General features: G+C 44.1%; 1 protein-coding gene across 2 annotated transcripts in view; it reads left to right on the plus strand.

Annotated features, from left to right (window-relative positions):
* Positions 1-21451, plus strand: part of spns2 (SPNS lysolipid transporter 2, sphingosine-1-phosphate) — a 66191-nt gene that overhangs the window by 20405 nt on the left and 24335 nt on the right. For both annotated transcript variants that reach the window (XM_062406014.1, XM_062406015.1), the window contains exons 3-4: positions 15463-15599; positions 20073-20224. In XM_062406014.1, coding sequence (XP_062261998.1) covers positions 15463-15599; positions 20073-20224 — 289 coding nt within the window. The remainder of the gene's footprint in view (positions 1-15462; positions 15600-20072; positions 20225-21451) is intronic.

Here is a 21451-nt window from a genome sequence, read left to right on the forward strand (position 1 = left end):
AGCACCATGTGAAAGGCTGCAGTCATTTGAAGCACAGCATTGGATTGTTGAGTATCTCGACACTGCAAAATGGAATACGTGCTCAGTTTGTAGAACTTTAGAAATATATTGAAGTAGAAGCTGGTTACATTTCTTTAACGACAGATCTTCGCAGGCGGGTTTAAGCGAGGGTGTTTTGGTTGCAGTGTTTCCTCACAGCAGCAGCGGTGACAGGGCAGGTCATCTGAAAGCAAAACAAAGTCAGCAGCCAGACGAGCCCTTCTCCTCAGCGCCTGCCTGCATGTACCCGGAGTGTCTAGAGCCCTTCTGGCTGCAGGGCAGGGTTTCCTGCTCCACTCTGGACCTCAGTGAATATCACCTTTTAGAGAGAGATACCTTAGCAAAGGCCTCTCATTGGAGGACTGGAGCCCGTCTCCCTCGGACTCGTTCAAACGTGCGGCCACACAAAGTGCCATTGAAAGGGCGGGCAGGCAGTTGTGAGCGTGCGGGTGAAAGAATACAGCCCAGTGTTTGTTCCGTCACTTGATGTTTCTGCTGGGTTAAGGCAAGGTGAGATGAATGGCGTGTTGAGGACAAAAATATCAGCCAGGAGAAAGAAATCAGTGTTGTGATTCCTGTTGGCTTTTCAATGAATAAGCCATTTCATCATTTCCAGACAGTTTGGCTCAAATTGTGAATCTTAAGCTTCTATCGCCTCTATTCACATCCATGTCATTCATGATTTTGTTGTTGTCTAGCCAAACAACTCAAAGTGACAGTTTTATTTCACATCCTAACGTTTCTGATGTGTGAATAAAACTCCACTCAGGCAACAACTAAGGGTGAGAAAAGAGCCATTCTGAGTTTTTCAACCCACAGCGTGCCGGTATTTTTGAAAACACACTTTTCCAGGTGAAGTCTGCTCGGTATAAAATCGCCACACGAAACAGGAAGCTGCAAAGGGCGTTTGACTCTTAATTCTCTTTGTCTTGGCTCATTATTTAGGCTACACACACCCTCACACTGGCCCAGGCTCACGCGCACTCTTCAACACACACAGCATGTCGGTTGAGCGGCATGTGTAGCTGATTTGCCCTCTGCACCGTCTGCGTTTGCAGGTCTCCGAGAAGCCCTCAGTCTGGCTAAAAGCAGCGGTGCTTTGTGTTCCGTTCGTCTGGCCGGTCCCGGCTTGTCAGGGCTCAGACTCCGCTTGGCCCCTGATCCCCCGGCGACCTCTCTCTCTCTCTCTCACACCGGCCTGAGGAATGCCGGGTGTCCCAGGCCGAGCGCCGCGAGAGCGGGTGGGCGCAGACGGGGAGGCTGGATGTGAAGACGAGGTTGGGAGGTTGATGTGATCAGGGCGCTGGAAGGGAGAGTGTCAGTGTGTGCGTGTGCATGTTTACAGTAAGCACCCCTTACCGCCCGCTTCCTTCTCTGGAGGGAACAATCCCTGCCTCTGTGAGCACCTGCAGGCCAGGCCGGCTCTGCCTTCCCTCTGCTGCCTCTGTCCAGGCAGCTTTTGTGCACCTGGGAATGCAAACTGCCCACGTATGTGTTTTATAGCCAGTGGGCGTTGTGTGTGCTGGTGCTTTCTCTCTCTTCCTCCGCTGCCAGGTCACCCTCACACATTTTATAAATAAAAAAAAAAAACACACTGACCACAAACTGCAGGATCAGAGTCGCAGAATAAACACCGGCCTGAGTCAGAATCCCTCTGGTGAATTCTGATCTGGTTAAGGTAAAGAGAAAAGTAGAGTTTTGAGCCTTTTCTTTGGCTCTTGATCAGAACTACTGGAATGAAAAATGTCCCATATCTAAACATTACTCATAAGCTGTTTTCTTTTTGGAAATACTCGCCTCAGCGAGCAAAGGAGGAGCCTCATGACCTGCTGCCGTATTTCCATTTCGATTGCTGCACTGCAAAACATGTCTGTTGTCTTTTTTTTTTTTTTTTTTAGAAGTAGCATTTGATAATGTTTAATGTTTGACTTGGGATTTTGAAACTAATTTCACAAAGATTTCCAAAAAACAGAGTTCTTTCCTGACCCATACCACATTCTTCACTAAGTTTTGTTGGAGAGTTGGTAAAGTTGATATAATAAATGCTAATGAATCAATATAAATGTAATTGTTTTTGAAGAAAATTGCTTCACATTCAGCACTTTTTGTCCCCCCAGAATTTAATATAATAAACTTTATACGAGATAGGAATCATACTGGTAAAAATGGGACCAATTAGGAAACTGTACTGCGGGTAAGAGAGGGGACGCATTAAGCACTATAGACATAATTAGAAACTCTCCACACTCGTGAGACCCAATGACGTGGTAAGACACTAGGTTCTTTCCATCCGGTAAACTGGTGTTTACATGTGAAAAGACAACACATGGAAAACACCCTGTGGTGAGCTCGGCCTCCGCAGCACCAGCTATTTCTGTTATTTGGAAACAGCGACCCTTTCAAAAGCAGCATACACAACACAAATTGATGTGAGGTAGGTGCTCATTTCTGCCGTGCGTGAGCGCTCGTCACGTGCACCATCACTGCCCGAGGAGCTAAGGTCTCAGCTGTCTGCGGAAGGGGATGATGTGCTTGGGAGCTGTCAGTCAGGTTAGGGCAGAGGCGCGCTGGTTAAGCCTGCAGCTCTCCGGCTCCGTCCATTAGCGGGTGGAGATGCTCTCACCTGCGCTCAGCGGACCTGTCAGAGCACCGGGACTCCAACTCTCCCACCGAAAACGGCCCCGGGGGGGGGGGGGGGGGGCGGCCTCTGTGTGAAGTGAGTGACACTCTCACACAGCTGCGGACGGGTCCAGAGGGGGTTTGCAGGGCAGGAGGGGGTAATGGAAGAGAGGAAGAGGAGAGGGGCTTCACCTGGATGAGGTTACCTCTGGTTGAGGGGAGTTTTGAGACCTTTTGTTAACCACACTGAGAAATCGGAGAGAAGGCTTTCTCCTCCTGTTAACATGCTTACTCTGAGGCAAGACAGGGGAAAAATGACTTTAATGGGTCGAATTTCCTGCCATGATGAACGATCCCCCCCACTGGTGGAACATGGAAGCAGAGGTATTGGGGTCAGTAGGGCTGGATGAGGCTACAGCTTAATAAGGAGCCGGTGCTCAAAACAGCCCACAGACTGTCTGTGCCCTGTTCTGTGTGTGGCTGCCCACCTTGTCTGAAACGCGACACCGGCACACACACACACACACATTCACACACACACACCAACTGACATTGAACCAGTCTTAACAGGGTGTCAGTCAGCCAGTATGTGAGCTTCGAAGAATGAGGCCACAGGTGCTGTGTGAGACGTAACACATCAGACGTATACATGCACTGCACACACACACAGACACACACACAAAAGCCTTAGGCCAAAACCACAAGACGTTAGCATTGTACACTGAAGGTTTATCCAGTGCTGTATTGTAGCTGTGGCCGTCTGGAGGCTGTTATGAAGTGGACCTGAGGTGTGGCCAAGTGTGTAGGTTTATGGTCAGTGTCACTCAAAAATTCCTACAGTTGGACGGAGGCCTCTCTGATTTCCTTTTACACAGTCTGAAGTTATCAGTGCTTGATCAGCTGTTTGGGCCGCTCACAGCTGCTCCTATTTTGTCTCCAGCCGTCATTTGCCGTCCCTCGGTGCGTCCCCTCTCGCTCTCTCGCTCCCTCTCTCTCTATCAGCGGTTTGGCAGCTGCTGTTTCCTCGTCGTCACTCCCACTAGCACCTCGGAGGAGTTCGAGGAGATGAAGGCATGATGGGAAATGGAGGGAGAGAAAGGAGCCACCTGTGGCGTCGTCTCTGGTCACGGGTGGCAGCAAGGTTTAATCTCCTCCGCTGTTGATTCCCAAAGCTAAATAATGACATGGCGATGGGTGTTGAGCAGCCCCTCTCCTGCTGGGACAGGAATAGAACAATGATCTGATGATGCATCAACAGCCCGGTGTGTGTCTCTGTGTGTGTGTGTGTGTGTGTGTGTGTGTATCCCTGGCTGTTTTTATAGCCCACATCTCGGAGGAGGGCAGTTGTTGGGCGATGATTGGCACCCTGCTCCTCCTTTCCTTCCCCCCTCACTTCCTGTCGACGAACCAATAGCACTGCCACTGAGTGATTGCCGCTCCAATCAGGATTATAGACTCTTGTCACCCTCAACACTCGCCATCTTTGCTACAGAGTGGAATAGGAGGGACAAACAGAGTGCTCTCTCAAACGGTTGCGTAGTTTCCACAATGTGTGAAACAGGCAGCGCACACAAGACGGTGTATGTATTTTCAAGTCCCCTGAGGAAAGCAGCTAGCAATAGCATAATTTCCATTAAGGGCCCAAAAGCTGCAGTGTAATTTCAGATATATGGTCGAAATTCATGCACTGAGTGGACTGACTTAAGTATCTAATCCAAGTATACGTCCAGTGAGATCACTCTTATCTGTAAGGAACAAAGCAGGTCTATTGGTATAGATTCACACTGATTTAAAAATAGCCCTTTTTAGTCATCACTGAATAGATCACACATTCGGGCCAAAAAGATGCTTTGTGACATTTCCTCCCGCTTCTCGGAAACAGAGGCTGAACACCGATCGATTGCTTGACGCTGCGGGAGGCCGAACAGCTCTTTCTGTTCCGAGCGACATCAACAGATCAATCAGGAACAGACACACACACACACACACAAACACACACAACCACACACACACACACACACACACACACACACACACACACACGCAGTCCTCCTGTTCAAACACATGCGCTCGATACATACATACCTCAGCAAGTCAAGGTCAAACACAGGTACGTCTCTATGCTCTATTCATTCTTAAATAAAAGCATGTGTATATGTTTCATATCCCATTAGTTCCAATATCAAGGGTGGATTACAATAACACAAACACTGACAAATTCATTAAGTCGGTTGCTTATGAAGTTAGTGCAAGAAAAGGGCTGGAGAAAAAAAAAACACATTGCCCGGAGTGCTCTGCTGCTGGAAAAAACAACATTCTTTTTTATCAATGCTGCAGCCTGGACTGCAGTTTGCAGCTCTCGACTGAAAGCAAGTCTCACGACTGTTTCTTGTTTTAAGAACGGGTGGGGGGGGGGGGGGGGGGAATTGTTGCACCTTCTTTAATCATGCCATATGTGCTTGCCTAGAATATGCGCTGGTAATGTACAAAAGATGATGTTCCAGAGGGCTCCCGCCAGCGAGAGTGGTATTTGTAGCAGCGTGAAATCCTCCCCAGCTGCAGCTCTCACACGAAGCAGGTAGTGGAGAGATCTGCCGCAGTGACAAGCCATCAGCTCTCACAGGGGCTGAAAGATGGAGTAAAATAAAAGAGGTTTAAGTTGGCAGCAGGTAGCGCTTGATGTCAGCTTCTGCAAAGAATTAGCTGCCGAGTTTGACAGCAACAGGAGAAGAGAGAGTGCGGCCCGCGTGGGTATTTCCCAGGCTTCATGTGGCATTTATCAAGAGGCAGCCAACGCATGGGTAACCCAACACTGGTGAAGTCTGAGCGCCGGGGTTTCTTAGAGAATTAGCGGCGATCAGAAATGCGAGGAATGCAGAAATGTTCGGGGCGCCACATGAAGGGGAATCCAGGAGGCAGAAATGTGATGAGAATGTGTGCGTTGCAGTGCGACACATCGCTCGCATGTTTGGATCCGGTTTCCCATTCAGACCAAAGTTGTGTATCACACCCTCCACAGGCAGCCCCATTAATCATTAGTGGGAGAAAGAAAGCTGCCACTCCCACCGGTCCCGCACACCAAGCAAAAAACCCAACACACACGGTGGCTGAAACGATATTCTTGTCTGCATGAAAACGATCAAGCAGAGACATTAGTGTAACATCCCATCCTTTTAAGTGAGAAATATTGATTGTCTCATTAGTATTTCATCTGAATATCATATCGAGCAGGCAGAGTGTAGAAGCGTGAATTACTCTGCTCCACATGGACACACACAGACGTTTGATGAGGCCCAGAACTCCAGTGAACAGCATCAGATTTAGTCATGTGTTGAATATAATACACCAGGGATGGTGCAAGCCTCCTGGCTGCGTTGTGTTAAACTAATGTAAGCTTGTGCGTCTCCACAGCCACAAATTCAGAAGTAAACTCCCCATCACCGTTCCGCCTTGGTGTTACTATAATTGCAAATTTGCATGAGGCAGATACATTTGCTAAATGTGAACCGTATTCATCATTGTCATTTAGCCCTGAAGCTTCTTTGAGACGGACACTGAAATCCAGATAATCTCCTGACATTCTCCGGAGGGGCTGTATCTGCACAGGTCTGAGTGAGAGCCTCTGGAGTTTCTTCTGCCAGCCCCCTAATTAAAACTCTGGAGAATGTCCCAATGAGCCTTTGCGAGATATGCCGAGAGCGAGGATTGATGATGTTTCGAAGATACAACAGACACAAAAACAAAAAAACACAATCTCCGTATGAAAAAGCTGTGCCATACATGTAGAAGGATAAAGATAAAGATGTCAAGTCAGTTTTATTTTTGCAGTAAACAAAAACCTGTGATCTCCACTGCAGAATTAAAACGTTTTGTCCTTCCTCTGTCTGCTGCACCCCCACTCACCTGGTGGAGAATGTCCTTCTTCAATGTTCGCGTATGAATGGCAATCTCTTGAGAAAGTTCTGGCCAGTACAGGTATTCTCAAGAATTCAGGTCTGAAAATGGCTTTATTTGTCTGTGCCTATTCGGAAACGATGTGGATCAGATTCCTCTACCTGAATATTTCTCTAAGAAAGTCAGGGAGCAGTGCTTCACATGTCCCGGTAGCAATCTTCAGGTACTTTGCTGTGTGTTCAGACAAATGTACATGGTCAGCTTAAATCAGGACCACGGGGACTGCAGACTCTGCTTCTCATCCACAATTAGAGCTGCAGTGCTTTTATTGTGAAAGAGTAATCCGATTGAGAAATAGCAATCTTGTTTTGCGGGCAGCCATGGACAGATGAATTAATTTGATGTCCCTCGTCACGTGTCCATATCTTTGTCCGTGCACCTGTGTTCCCCCGTGTGCCCTCTGCTGCAAAGAGAACATTTCATGTGACACACTGCAGGGTTTTTTGTTTTCTGTGAGAGGTTACTTGTGGTCGAACATTTTCTGTGTGTGATGACATTGGTATGCAGGGTTGGGTTTCCTGATGTATTTCCACAGAAGTGTCAGTGCCCTCTACCAAAACATTTGAACTGTTAACCTTAATGGTTATGATAGGATGATATTTGAATGACGAGTGTATCATCTTCCATGCGAGGTCACCAGAATGCCATGATGACACGGGGCTGTGACCCCAAAGTCACAGCAGCTCAATTTCACACACTTCTTAACCTCTGCACAATCAGGCCTTGTATTCTTTGAAATTCACGAAACCTATTTGAAGCCTTTGCTTTGTCGTCTCTACAAGTCAAATACAATCTATTGTCTAATCTACATGATAACAGAAATCATATCAGTTGAGACGGTACAACGACAAATTACCAAGCTGTTTTTAATGACTACCAGACATTACTCATCCATAGTTACTTTCCGCACAAACACCTCCGGTTGCAGCAGAGCAGATAACCTTGTAGTGACAGAAAGGGCAGAGGCACAAAGGTGGAGGAGAGTCAACAGACGCTGCAGATGAAAGATGTATTTGTGGAAGCAGCGTGTTTACGGCATAATGAGCGCTGGAACCCAGACACACACACTGCCGACGGTGAATACGTCAAAGGGTCAATGGCGCTGAATGACAACGCCTATGTCTCCAGACACGTGTGGACCTGCAGGTAGGATGTGCTGCTCCTGCTCCCCCTGTTCTGTGTCCTGCGGCTGACGGACACTGGAATTCCTTGAACTGCTGAGGCCTGGTTGGACCCTATACGTCCTGACTGTCAGGTTGCACAGCCGCAAGGATGAAGGTGTCTTGTGGGAAATACCCAAAACTCAAAGCTAAAATGAAGAGGAAGAGGGAGGAGGAGTTTCCACAGATGATTTTGATATGATTTTCCTTTTTGTGGGAAAAAAGCACTATAACAATATACGTCATTACACTAAGGTCGTGGCTTTTATGCCATGTTATCTTTATGGCATGCTCTGCTATGGATTATTTTCATTTTCAATCACCTCAAGGGCTAGAATTGCACTCGGAGAGCACATACCACCACCATGGCCCTGATGAAACCACATTTACATTCACTAGATCCAGATTTTTATTTGGATCTGCACCAAATAGCTCACACCCATATATCTGTCATTCAAACCTGCTTAGCTCCTTTCATACACTATTCTCGGAAAATCTATCTTGACAAACATTTCCGCCTACTGATCCGTATCCACACCAAAACGCAACGCTCTCTTCCTCAGGTCATGCCCTACCCTTCCACAAAATGTTATGATAATCAGTTGAGTAGTTTTTTCCTCGTAACTCAGAAACATAACCTCCCATTTAGAGGCAGTAAAAAAGGTCCTTGAAAGAGATCCTGATTTTTGCTTTCTGCTTCTGTAGCTCAATGCAGCTCTGTGGCGTTTTTATTCTATAATAAATTCAAAAGAAAAAATATTTCATTTTGTAATTAATTCTGCACAGGTGCACATTTTGAATCCATGACAAACCACAGTCAGTTCAGCAGCCTGATCTCAGAGGAAGTAGCTTATAGGGGAGCCCTTGAAAGCAGCACACGGCGTACATCTGCTTTGGTGCAGCTTTAAGCCGTACTGTATTCCTGTGCCTCTCAGCACCTTCATTTCCACTTTTTCAACCTCAATCAGTCTCTTCACTGTCACAAGAAATAAGACCTCAAAAGAAAATGCTGAAATAATGTGCTGCTGAGAATTTGCAATCCCACATCCGGATGCTAAGCCACACAGGTGCTCTCTTCAGGGGAAGCCAGTGTTTCATAGGGAAATACATCTGTGCAGGCGCAGTGAATATCAATAACACACACACACACACACACCCACGCAACATATGTGTGTCTGTATCTACGCATAGTGCTCTATTCACAGCGGCTTTGAATCACAGGCGGTGAGTCATCCCATAGGTATTGTTCTGCTGGCCAATCAAAGCAAGGGCTGGATGTCCGGTGTTTCTAGTCTGTGTGGCATGTGAAGGAGAAGAGAAACTGTGTGTGCGTGTGTGTGTGTGTTTGTGTGTGTGTGATTTTGTGTGTGTGTGGTTGTGTGTGGTTGTGTATATAGCTTGTTTAAGTGTTTTCTTAGTTTCCTTACTGTCTATGTTTTTTCTGCCCTACAACAGGCGTCTGAGCGTCTCTGCTCCACTGCACCAGTATTTCCACTGTTGAGTGTAACCCATGGGCCATGTCATTGGTTTTCTTTAAAGTTATTTTTAGCGTTAAATTTCTTATACAAAAAACATGTGGTGAGAAAAACATCTGAATCTTTCAGAAGAGGCGTAATTAGAACAATTTAACCAATCAAACCATTTTCACAGTGTAATTTTATTAAAGATAAAAAAGCTTTTGGTACCACAAGACCTTTTTTTACATGGTCTTAAATGATTCATGTGGGGCCACTAATGGAGAAAAGTGATAAATGATAAATGATGATGGTGATATTAATGAATGAAGAGAAATGATCCAAAACTTTATGACTGGAGACTTAATAGATAATTGTAAAGTAAAATAATCTTTATTTGTAAAAGGTGAAGAACTTTGCAATAAGACATCAGGAATTAATATCTGACAGTTTTGAGTAGTTCTGGCCTAGAGAGGCTCTGAGTAAAGTCATTATATTGTGGCTCATGCAGGGCCTCACTCAGCACCAGTGTAACATCAGACTAACACAGCGATGTCAGACGTCAGTGTCTCCACTATACCTGTTTTTGAGTCTGCTTTTAGACTGTCTCTAAGCCTTTGTCTGGTCGCGGAATGTCCTAAGACTGCTGTAATTGATGTAATTTACTCGCTGAGACAAAGTGAGAAACACGCACAGCGGCACCTTGTGTGGAATTTAAACACGAGAACATCAGAGAACATCGGAAAGGGCGGACGCTCCCTCCTGTACCTGAGGCACGTGCAGAAGACTGGAATTGGAATTCTTTTGTGGGAAAAAGATTGAGTGGATACACTGGACTGCTTTTATCTATTCTGTCAGAAGTACACAAGGTTCTAGAGGCTCTGGGTTCATTTTGTCCTTTAAGGCCTCACTACAGAGACAAGGTGAAATAGATTAGAAGGAATAATGATTAATTAATCTACAAAGGTTTCAAAATACAAAACCACTTCTCCCCCCCTTGCCCCAAGGGTCTCCCTGCAGTCAGATGAGCAGACATTATTAAATGACCTTATTGGTTCAATCAACCTGGTGAGGGGACACTGACTCGTCTCTGTATTCACAGCATGGCCTAACTCAGGATTGTTATGAGCATACACAATAATTTAGTGCCCTTGCCTTCAATTAGCTCCAAAATGTTTCTTCACATATAAGGTCACTGGTGTGGAACTGAAAACTACTCTGAGCCTAATAGGAGATAAACAAAGGCTTTCAAAGACAGTGTGTTTGTGAAGCTAATATGTTGCACAAGCTTAATGATAAGGGCAGGATGTCAGGCAGAGCTGATACTGGTGGATTGGTTGAGTTTCGACTCACTTCCCTCAGAGATAGACGGCTACCAAATGCCACTTTTCGTAACTACAAACCAACAGCCAATACTGTAATTACCAGCAAAAAGTCACATTCTTTGACTTTTTGCTTTATCTCCAACTGAAAAATTCTAAAATTTTTTTGCCTTCTGTTGTATGTTTCCATTGTCCAGATGTAAACAGGGGTGTCAATAGATAGATAGATAGATAGATAGATAGATAGATAGATAGATAGATAGATAGATAGATAGATAGATAGATAGATAGATAGATAGATAGATAGATAGATAGATAGATAGATAGATAGATAGATAGATAGATAGATAGATTACTTTATCCCCAAAGGGAAATTAAGTCGTCATAGCAGCCGGTATATTTGAATACAATAAAACACAATACAATAGAATAAAATAAAATATATTGAGGTAGAAAGAATAAAAACAGAAACACAAGATAAATAGGTAGATAAGGTGCAGTGGCAAGATGATGGTAATAGTACAGATGATATGATGGTGATGTTATTGTTAATAACGAAGGTTGTTGTTCCAGATGGAGACGAAGGGGGACAGAGCTTTTGAAATGAGAGCTCTGAGTCTCTGCCCCTGCCTGTCAGAGGAAATACATTAGGTCGAGTCAGTGGCTTCCTTTAAACAAAGGATATAACGTACCGTATTCACCGATTCTACCTAATTCTAGTTTTTATTATTGTAATTGGAGGTCATGCCTAAATTTCTGTCACTAGTTTTTTTATCTTTTAATGTTTGGTTTTTCTTTGCGACTTTGTTTTAAGTTGTTTTATGTTGTTTTTGAGTTTTTGCTTGTGTGTTTTTTTATTTATAAAGCACTTATAAAATGCTTTACTTCTCCCTTGAAAACGCAGCCCGGGTGAACGGTCGTGCTGTGACAGTCATTGGCCGCCTGCTGAAGTAGTCAAAGCTGACCATTGTCCTTTAAATGAGGTTATGAAAGCGTTTCCCCCTCTTTGGCCTGCAGTGTAAACATCATCGCCTGTGGTGCACGCCGCACATCAGCTCCTCGCTGCAGGAGCGATCCGGCAGCGAATCTCCTGCATGTGCACTTCATCTGCAGCCTCTTCAGCCATTAGCTGTGAGTTTATATCTCTGATGACACGGTGGAGATCACACCTATGTGGACTCACCTCCAGTTGTGTTACACTGTATAAACGGGAATGAACAAAGACAAAATGCTGGTCAGTGGAGGAATGTGGCTTGTGAGGACGGGCAACATTTTATGTAAATTTCTTATTCAGCAGCTGATGACTGTACGACAGTCAAACCAGCTTCCTGTTCGACAGGGCCATCTAAAGTCTGGGAAGTTAAACACGTTGTCTGCTGAACACATTTATTCTCTTGTCAAGAAAATCTCACTAATCAAGCCAAACAACAGTTTTACAGAAAACAAACTAAAACACCTTTAAAACATAATCCCATCAATATCAAACTTGTGGCGATTGTCTTATTAAGACTTAACCATATTGTATTTCTCAGGATAAGTATTGTTAAAGTGAGAAAATTGTAGTTTAAAAGTATGACAGATGTCTTCATTTGGAACATCTGCAGCCCTCAGCCTGGACTGACAGGAGAACAGTGGGCCTGTTTTATGGAAAGTGTTTATCGTGACAGGGTGTTTCCTGGGAGCAGATGAGCCTCCATAAATTTGACTTGATTTAAGTGTGTATCCAGACTCTGTCTTTTATAAGATGCACATTGTCCCGTCGCCATATGTGCTCTTATTATATATCATATTTGAATTAGATCAGTGGCACCTTGAAGCTTTCTTGTAGATTTTCCTGAAACGAAGGAGTTGTCTTCTTTGTGAAACTATGTCATACTGTATCTTTTACATTACATGTAGTGTCTTTTATGTTGAGGATATCCACATTTCACATGTCTCCTGTACAAATCTATAAATCAGTTCAAATATAACTACGACCTCTCAGGATTTCAGGGACCCAGCTTCTGTTTTTTTAATGCTTGTAATAGTATTTTTTGGGGAATTTAACAAGTACACAACGAATCGCCAATGAACCCACAACCGACCCTCCCAAGCATCCTCCAATGGCTGCAAAGAAACAAGAGAAAGAAAATAAATACATAAATAAACTATATACAATTAAATGACTAATAAAAATGTCATATAATACACCCACACACAGTACATCTTTCATCTAATGTGGCGAGGAGGTAAAGATTCAACTGAAAGTAGCACACCCTGATTCTGTGGAAAGGTGTACCTGCTTTTGTTAAAAATAAACAACCTGATAAGGCTGTGTTTTCCCCTTTGTCTTGTCACGAAGGCATCTCTTTGTATTTAATGAGTGCAACAGCATTTCATCATCGCATTACTCTGACAGTGGCTTCTTGAGAATTAGTTTTGTTATTACACACTAAATCAGATACACTACAAACTAAAGATTGTATTATAGATGTTTGGTTTATTTTGATTTCGCCAAGCTTAAATAAAAAAAAAAAAACTTGCAAACAGCATGTGAAACGAAATATATACACTTGTTCTTACTCCGACAGAAGCAAGGTTAATGAGCAGCAGAGCTAACACTTAATAAATGTGATTACACTGTCAGGGCCTGAATTTATTCCCAGATGCTAACAGGTGATAATGAGCCTTAAGAAAGTGAGCAGCTTATCAACAAATCACAAAATTGCGTTGGCCACAGAGCGAGAGCCGATGGTGTGTGGTCCTGCTAATGACCTCAAATGGGCCAGTTAATGATGTGAGCATATGTATTTTTTGACAAAGTGCTAAACAGTGAGATTCAACCTTTTCTGGCCCCCGGCCTTTTAAACCCAGCTGGAGCAGCTGTTGGGGAGTGATTGGAGCCCTCGACTTTATCTTATCTCCAGTATGCACTGCTACACCCTGCGTGTGTGTGTGTGTGTCCTGCAGGGCTGTGGCTGCAGGGTGAGTTGGCAAAGCTCTTTAGAGAGTCAGACCTGCACAAAGCAGTTTTCAGAGTCATTTAACATTATGCACAATAAACCTGCAGCACAAACCACACGGGGGCTTGTGATGGAGGCTGCAGAGAGGGAGAGGAGGAGAGAGAGAGAAAACAGGGCGAGGTGGGACCAATTCAGCACCTGTGTAACCCAGACTATAATAGAATCATTCATTAATAACAATTAGATTGTAGATTACCTTTTTCTCATTGCTTTGGGAAATAAGATTTTTTTCTAGCTCATAAAATGACATTTTAATACCTTTAGTTCTTGAAGAATAAAAAACAATTAAAACGTAAATTAGTCAAATTTTGATTTAATATTAAGAATATCTTATTGTTATATTTTTTTTTTTACAAACATTTTTATTGATTTCACATTTGCAGTAGACAATACAATCAAAGAAAGTTTCATTTCCATTTTGTATAATCCCATGCCCATCCCACTCATCCCAGAGATCTTCAAACATTTTAACAACAGTACAATATACCAGATTGGTTTTAGATATCTTATTGTTATATTGACTGAAATGTTCAGAGGAAGCTGAAACTGCCACTTATATAAATAATGTATAAATATATATAATTTATCATAATAAATCATTATTATTCTATGTTTGCTCCACTCCAATAAAACATTCACTGATCAGGGTTAAAAACAACACAGAGCAGTAAATCATTTCATGATCTCCAACAAAGTTATATAAAATGATTTTTTTTTGTTACATTCTTCCATAAAATAGGGTCATGGAATGACTTTCTTTCGTTGTCCATGATATCACATGTTCTAAAGTACAGTTATGCTCTAATCTGATTACTGTCCCTTATCCCGCTGGTTGGCCTCAGCAGCTGTGGGACAGCGCTGCCTCGGCCTTATATAACGCGCCCCTCCTCTCTTTGCTCTCGCATCTCTTTTCCCTCCTCTCCTCCTCTGTATGTTTATGCTGATGATGTGTCAAAACCCTCCAGCCCTCCTGCCCTGCTCCCCTCGGCGCTGTCCGGAGTCTCTTCTCCTTCCCTTTCTCCTCTGCGAAGACACAGGTCTCAGTTTGAGAGCATTAAAGATTCAGGTCTGGTCTGGTCGGTCCTGCTCATGAATACAGACTAAAAGGCCCCATAAGAACAGGTCCTGGTTGTCCGGTCAGCAGCGGGGCATTTAGGCGAACACATTTTAAAGCACTTGTGTTCCTTTCACCGCGACATGAGTTCAGCTGTAGGAAATTAAGACGGAGGAATTATTCATGGCGGTGCAGCCACTGCAGTGCTCTCTCTGGTATAGATCGGGACAGAACGAGTGCTGCTGTGTGATGTAGTGTTAATTCCTTTGCATGTGGTCGGACTAATTGTAATTCCAGCAGTGCTGCACCAAACCCTGACATGTTGTCTTTTATGCTTTCTCCGTCACCTTGATGATTCGTTTTATCTCAACTTAAGCCTCTCTCTGTCTTTTTTTCAATCTCTGCTGGACTGGACATAATCCAAACTGTCCTTTTTTCTCACAATCCTCAACTCAACAACTCTCCCCACTCACTGAATCCTGTAAAACCTTCACCCTTCTCAGTGTCAGGACCCTGGGCTGTATCGTCCGGATCTGCTTTTCTTTTGCCAGGTTTCTTGTAGCGAATGCAGTGTAACAGGATTTTTAATTGGTCCGAGTTGAATGGGGGTGTCCTCTGGCAGTCCTTCACGGACTCTGTGGCGGACTGGTATCACCCAGTTGATCTTGACAGGTCTTGACTTAATAAGTGGAGCAGGGAGCTGAAGTGCTGGGCTCGGTCCGGTCGCAAATCAAGACTTTGCAATGAAGCAAAGTGAAACGAAGACTATAAATATGACAATGGTGACAAATATATTCATGGGTCTGTCGCTGCATCCAAACTAATATTCCCTCCTGTTCCCTCTCTCTTTCTCCGCAGTGTTCATCTGCAGCTTCATGGTGGCCGCTCCAATCTTCGGTTACCTGGGCGACCGCTTCAACAGAAAGGTCATCCTGAGCTGTGGCATTTTCTTCTGGTCCATTGTGACTCTGTGCAGCTCCTTCATCGGCAAAGAGGTACGGCACAGTGCGGGAGACGTGCAGCGCCAGAGCTCCAGTGTTATCTCATTAGGCTGCCGCGCCTGTGATACGGTCCCGACTGACGAGCTAATCATTGTGTAGCGATGAGGATATGCTTGGTGTTGAGGCCGGCGAAATTAAATGACACGCTTGTTAAGTCAGACACCCGCTTGGCCTCTGTAGACATTCTTTATATCTCCCTCCCTCCCTGACTTCTTTTCTGTCTTTCTCTCACTGGCCACCGGCCAATCAGCTAATGACGGCCCATGCCTCAGAGTTGTCTCAATTACAAGGCTTTAGACGACAAGTTTCTCTGCCCCTCGACAGGAGGATTTACATTTGATATCCGTGAAAGCCTCCGTGTGCTGGGATGTGTCGGACACATTAAAACAATGACATTATTGTTTAGGGGGACGATGTGGGGGATGGGTTTCTCACTGAGAGAAGCCTTCACATTAATGTGAAAGGCTCTGTGCATGTATGCGTGGGTGAGTAGACTCTGGCTGCTTCCATACTACTGTGTTTAACAACAGGGTTTTCTGTCCACACCAGCGTTTTGGCTCTGTAGCTGTTTTTGATAACCCTGATTCCTACAAACACGACTGAAAACGAATCTTACATGACCACTCACGTACACTTGGCATGTGTAAGTCAGTGTTAACAGGAAGTATCTGGATGTTAGCTCCATAAGGCGGTCATGTGACTAGAGCCTGACAAATCAATAAAGACTATGATTTGACTGAAAAGACCCAATTAACAAACAATTCTGAGTCTCTATGTCATCATTTCTAGACATCTCTGTTTCTGCCCGTCCAGACTAAAATGCAGCACTGGAGTTTTCAAAATAAAGCGAGCCCCGCCGCATTCCCAAACTTTGCCGTTTTAGCGGCTCTAAAGTGTAGAAGTGGGTATTGTGGATGACAGGTGAATCAGCAGCCGAGTTGATGAACACAAAAACAACACATTAGCGTGGATGTAGCCTCTGTTGTACAGTCTCCGGGACAGTCGTGAAACAAACTGAGAAAACTGGGAATTTAAAGTCGCTCATCCAACAGGGACGTGTGGCTTTAAAAGCTACAGTACAAGCTAAATGTATGCATCACACATGCCGAGCAGTGTCATGGAGTCCCGCGCCGAGTAAAGCCTGCTCCCCGCTCATCAGCCCAAAGCTGTGGAAGGGGATGACAGCTCCGAGATGATGACGCTCCCGGGAGGGCACCCTTCCGCTTAAATCGCCTATGGATTGCAATGTGAGGAGACAAGATGGCAGCCATTTGCCTAAGCAGGGGACACGGCCATGCTGCTTCTGGCCAAGATGAAAATAGGGCTTCTTCCATCTTCCTCTCTGACATGTGACACAAAGGCCACTGACTCCTGACAGGGAGACGGAGGGTGATCCTCAGCGCTCGCATTCCTTCGCCCTAAACTTTTAATTCCATCCTCAAGACATGTTCCTCCTGCCAATCAAACGAGACAATAGTAGACGGCTCTTATGTAACACCACTACTGCACATGAGAGATGAAAGACATGACACGTAATGAAATGTTAATGACCACTTACAACCGAGGGGCCGTTTAGGCGGATTTGCTGCAGTTGTGGAATTCAGATCTTACATAAGAGAAATTTGCCAATGTCACAATGTGAAACTATTTTCTTCTGCATGGTCGCCGCAGATCATCGTCCCGCAATGATAACTTGAAGTCAGCTGAAATTTTAAACACTTTAGTGGCGGCCACCTGTGGCTTCCTGTGATCTTTGGAATGGGATAATGTCTTTGAAAACATACATTTACTTTATTTTTTCAGGTTCAATTTCATCTCTTTTAGTCAATTTATAATCAAGAGTCCTTTCATTCAGTCTTATCTCATGAATATAATGAGCTTAAAATAAGGATAATAACCACTGAACTGCTATTGTTGTCTGGCAGCTGTTTTAAGATTTCTGGTTTGTTTTTGAAAAAATTACTGAATGTCGCAGCTGTTACAACTTGTGTCTCCTCCATCCACATGCAGACTGATGGAATCTAGGTTTTGTAAATGGGTCCGGACAACAAAGTAAATCACAGCTCTGCATCATGATGTAGCGCTGGGCAATATGGCCAAAATTTTAATCAAGGTAAAACGTCAGTATCGATAATCGCGACCAATTTCAAATTTTCAAAACCTGATTGTGGTTTTAAACTCTTTAACCTTTAAAAGCAATCACGTGATAATGTGAATTCATTGCAAGGACCATTCCTCTTCATGCTCGTTGTGACTTAAATGTCATCATCCATTTCCGGAGATGCCCAAAAACAGACTGCCCAGCGTATGCTCCAGGGACGATATATCCAGCTATTGGAATGGAATGGAATTGTAATATTTCTATTTATGTAAATTATATTGCTATTATTATTAATTTGTTTCGGCCAGCCACACTATTAATTTTATCATTGAATGCAGTAAAAAAAAAAATGCATTACGTCTAAAATAAATTGCCTTCTAGTCTAAATTGCATTATTGAGTGTGCAGAGCGTCGCACTCATTAGTGTCAGCAGTAAGAGGGATGTGTGCTATAAAAGCCACTGAAAGTTAACTGATGACCACACACACATCCGGATGCTAGAGCTGTCAATGAGAGCATGTTAGCACTCATCTGAAAGCACCACTGGGCCTGTGCAGCCTGACAGAGCTGCAGCCACGGCTGTAGACTCCTTTGGAAACAGGCTCAAAACAGTTTAAAGTTTAAAGTAAATTCCTCCCAATTCTCTTTCATCTATCTACAGTCCTCCGTCTGCCTTCATTGTGTCTAAACCACGTTTTCATGGAGCTTCCCTTGAGTTAGTCCTCTGAGCTTTTTTTCGTTGTTGTGGCTTCACTTTCATTTTTGTTCCAAGTGGTGATGACAGCCTGGTGGCCACAAACACACACACATACACTAACACATACACACACACACACACACACACACACACACACACACACACACACACACACACACACACACACACACACACATAGATGGCCACCATCATGATCCCACCAACAGCCTGTTTCCTTCTATTTAAAGGAAGAGAATAGACCCAGAATCATTCCAACCAATGCAACAAACACAAAGATGAAGATAGAGCAGTGGAAGCTCAGTTGGGATCCAACGTAAACCTGGTAGTTTACATGTATTTCAAACCAAAGTTTAAAAGAGACAGGCAACAGTAAACATTACAAATGATATGCATGTGACAGTATCGGGATGCTTCCCTCGAGTGTCAACTTACAGTGAGGTGTGTGTGTGTGTGTGTGTGTGTGTGTGTGTGGTGTTGAATGTTTGACGGCTGTGTATATGAACCTATGACATGACGTGGCATCCAGCAGCGTGAGGCCTGCAGTGACGGATGAGAGCTCGGGTCAGCTCCGGGGTCAGCGTCTCAGCTAATGGTCTCTGCTACTTGCAGCACCTTCATTAATCTCTGTTCACAGCTGACAAACCCGATATAGTGTAACCATATCACACTCCCATGCAACCACACACTCTGCTCTTTTCTATTTTAATTGGAAAACAGATGCGTTCCCCACAAAGCAGAGCAGTTTTTACAGTTTGTCACAATCAAACAGTCACACTTTATTGCACAAGAAAAATGTGCAATGTATTTCACTCATGGGCCGAACAGACTGATCGCAAGTTAGCGCCCAGTATAGCCACAGTGGGGGGGGGGTACCAGATATCTCTGCAGCTTTAAAAGCAGACACATCTTAGTCCCTATCCAGTGAGTTGTGGTTGCCATGGAAACAGTTAACAATCCAGCGTGCAAGCTCCTATAAAAGCCTTACAAGGATTCACCTCTTTTATTTATAAGTTTATCACATGCAAGGTAGAAGACACTGGTACTATAACAAGACTGACACATTAAACTCCTTCACACTGATCTATTTCACAGTACCAAGAAGTGAAAATTATTTTGATCAAGGTAACCTCCACCAATGGCTGGATCCCATTATAACAATAGAAAGAGGAAATAGAAGACTTATAAATTGTTTTTCATGGTGCTTTTCCAGACACCCAATTAAAGTGAAACCAAGCATTATGATCAGATTAGGAGACACAAACAACTATCAAAACAAGTCGTTGTCTCACTTTAGTTTCAGTTCTGTTCAGTGTTCAGCTCTGATGATCTGATAGATGTATCAGAAGTGACTCATCAACCCGCTGTAGCACATTTTATTATTAAATCAGCAGTTAATCAGGAAACTTTCAGAGTTCAAATGCTTTCGTTTGAACCTTTAAATGTGTTTTTCAGCCCCGACTAAACCTCCACAGACGTGCTGGAGACTAAAAGGAGAGCTCAGCGGTTTTTTGTCCAATAAAAAACATTAAAAAGACCTCTGAACAAGAAACATGGCCTTTGAGTCAACAGTCTCCTCTCACAGAAAGTGTCCCTGCAGAGTTGAATAATAAATATATATCTCTGTCTCTTTCTCTCTCCCTCTCTGCAGTACTGGTGGCTGTTTGTGCTCTCCAGGGGACTGGTGGGCATCGGTGAGTCCAGCTACTCGTCCATCTCTCCCACCATCATAGGAGACCTCTTCACAAGCAACAGCCGCACCATGATGCTGTCCGTCTTCTACCTGGCCATCCCCCTGGGAAGGTAAGAGAAAGACAGGTCATGCAGACACTGGGAAACAACAAGATGCAGGATGTGATCTATTCTCTGAGATGTCAGTGTGGACGTTGAATCTCTTGTCTTATTCAAATCCAACCGGTTCTGTAAGTGTTAAATCCGGACGTGCAAAGGAATCAGAGGCATTTTCATTGATTTTTTTAATTATTCTCAAATAGTGAAGGTCGGCCTTGCTCCCATCTGGCTCTTTTTTCCCAGCTGCGGCTGCACAAAGAGCTCAGGCCCTGCGCAGAGAGAAAAGAAGAACTTACAATTGGCTGCGTCAAGCTTTAAGGAGGTTGGGAGGCTTTTCAAGAGATGTGGCGTGGGGATGTGGGAGAGCGAGAGGTATTATTAAGCTTAAATCTCCAGCCTTTTCAGCTCATTCAATCTGCAAAAGGGCCAGAGGGAGAAAACAAACAAAGCCAAGTAATAAAAGATGAATGTACCGGTGGATGCAGTGCGGGAGCCACTTGAGGTTTATTGTTATATACAGTGCTTAATGGCATGTGCCTGAGCAGCAGCATGCTGCGCTCTTCGCCATGCAGCTACTGCTCATGGAATCACTCACAGGGAGAAACGGAGGAGAAAGGGAATGTGATGCAGCCTTCAAAACACTGTGGGCATTACTTTGAATTTTATGTTATTATTTACATGTCACTAAAATGTTATTGCAGGGCACAATAGAATGGTGAATTGTTTTGTAGCGCACTAATGTTTATTTGGATATAAATAAGCAAAGGGAGGGCTCACGGCGCCCTGAGTGCTCGTGTTATGAGCTGCCGACATGTTTGGGTCACAATAAACTGTCCGGCAACACAGACAATAGAAGGTGAAAGACTGGGCCTCACTAAAGTGCAGTCAAACATCCTATCCAGCCTCCCACTTGTTTGCCATTATCGAGGTTGTTATGACTGTTTCCAGGAAATGACCTCAGGAATTAGAACAGATTCACAGGAAATGGATTCCTCCGCTCCCTCTCCCTAGTTTTGAAACTCTGCCCCTGCAGACCTTGCCCTGCGTGATGCCGGTGTTTGATGGGAGCATATATTTCATGCTCAAGTTTAATTGTCGGTGTTGAACTTTCCAAACACTCTCTGGGTGGACTCTGATAAGATTAGCCATTAGTCACTCACTGGAAATATCATATGCTGTCTGAGCCTGTTTATACTGAGCTGTTATTTTTGGAGAACTAATCATGGAAGCACAACCATG

This window comes from Platichthys flesus, chromosome 15, assembly GCF_949316205.1.
Source record: "Platichthys flesus chromosome 15, fPlaFle2.1, whole genome shotgun sequence".
In the NCBI taxonomy this organism is placed as follows: domain Eukaryota; kingdom Metazoa; phylum Chordata; class Actinopteri; order Pleuronectiformes; family Pleuronectidae; genus Platichthys; species Platichthys flesus.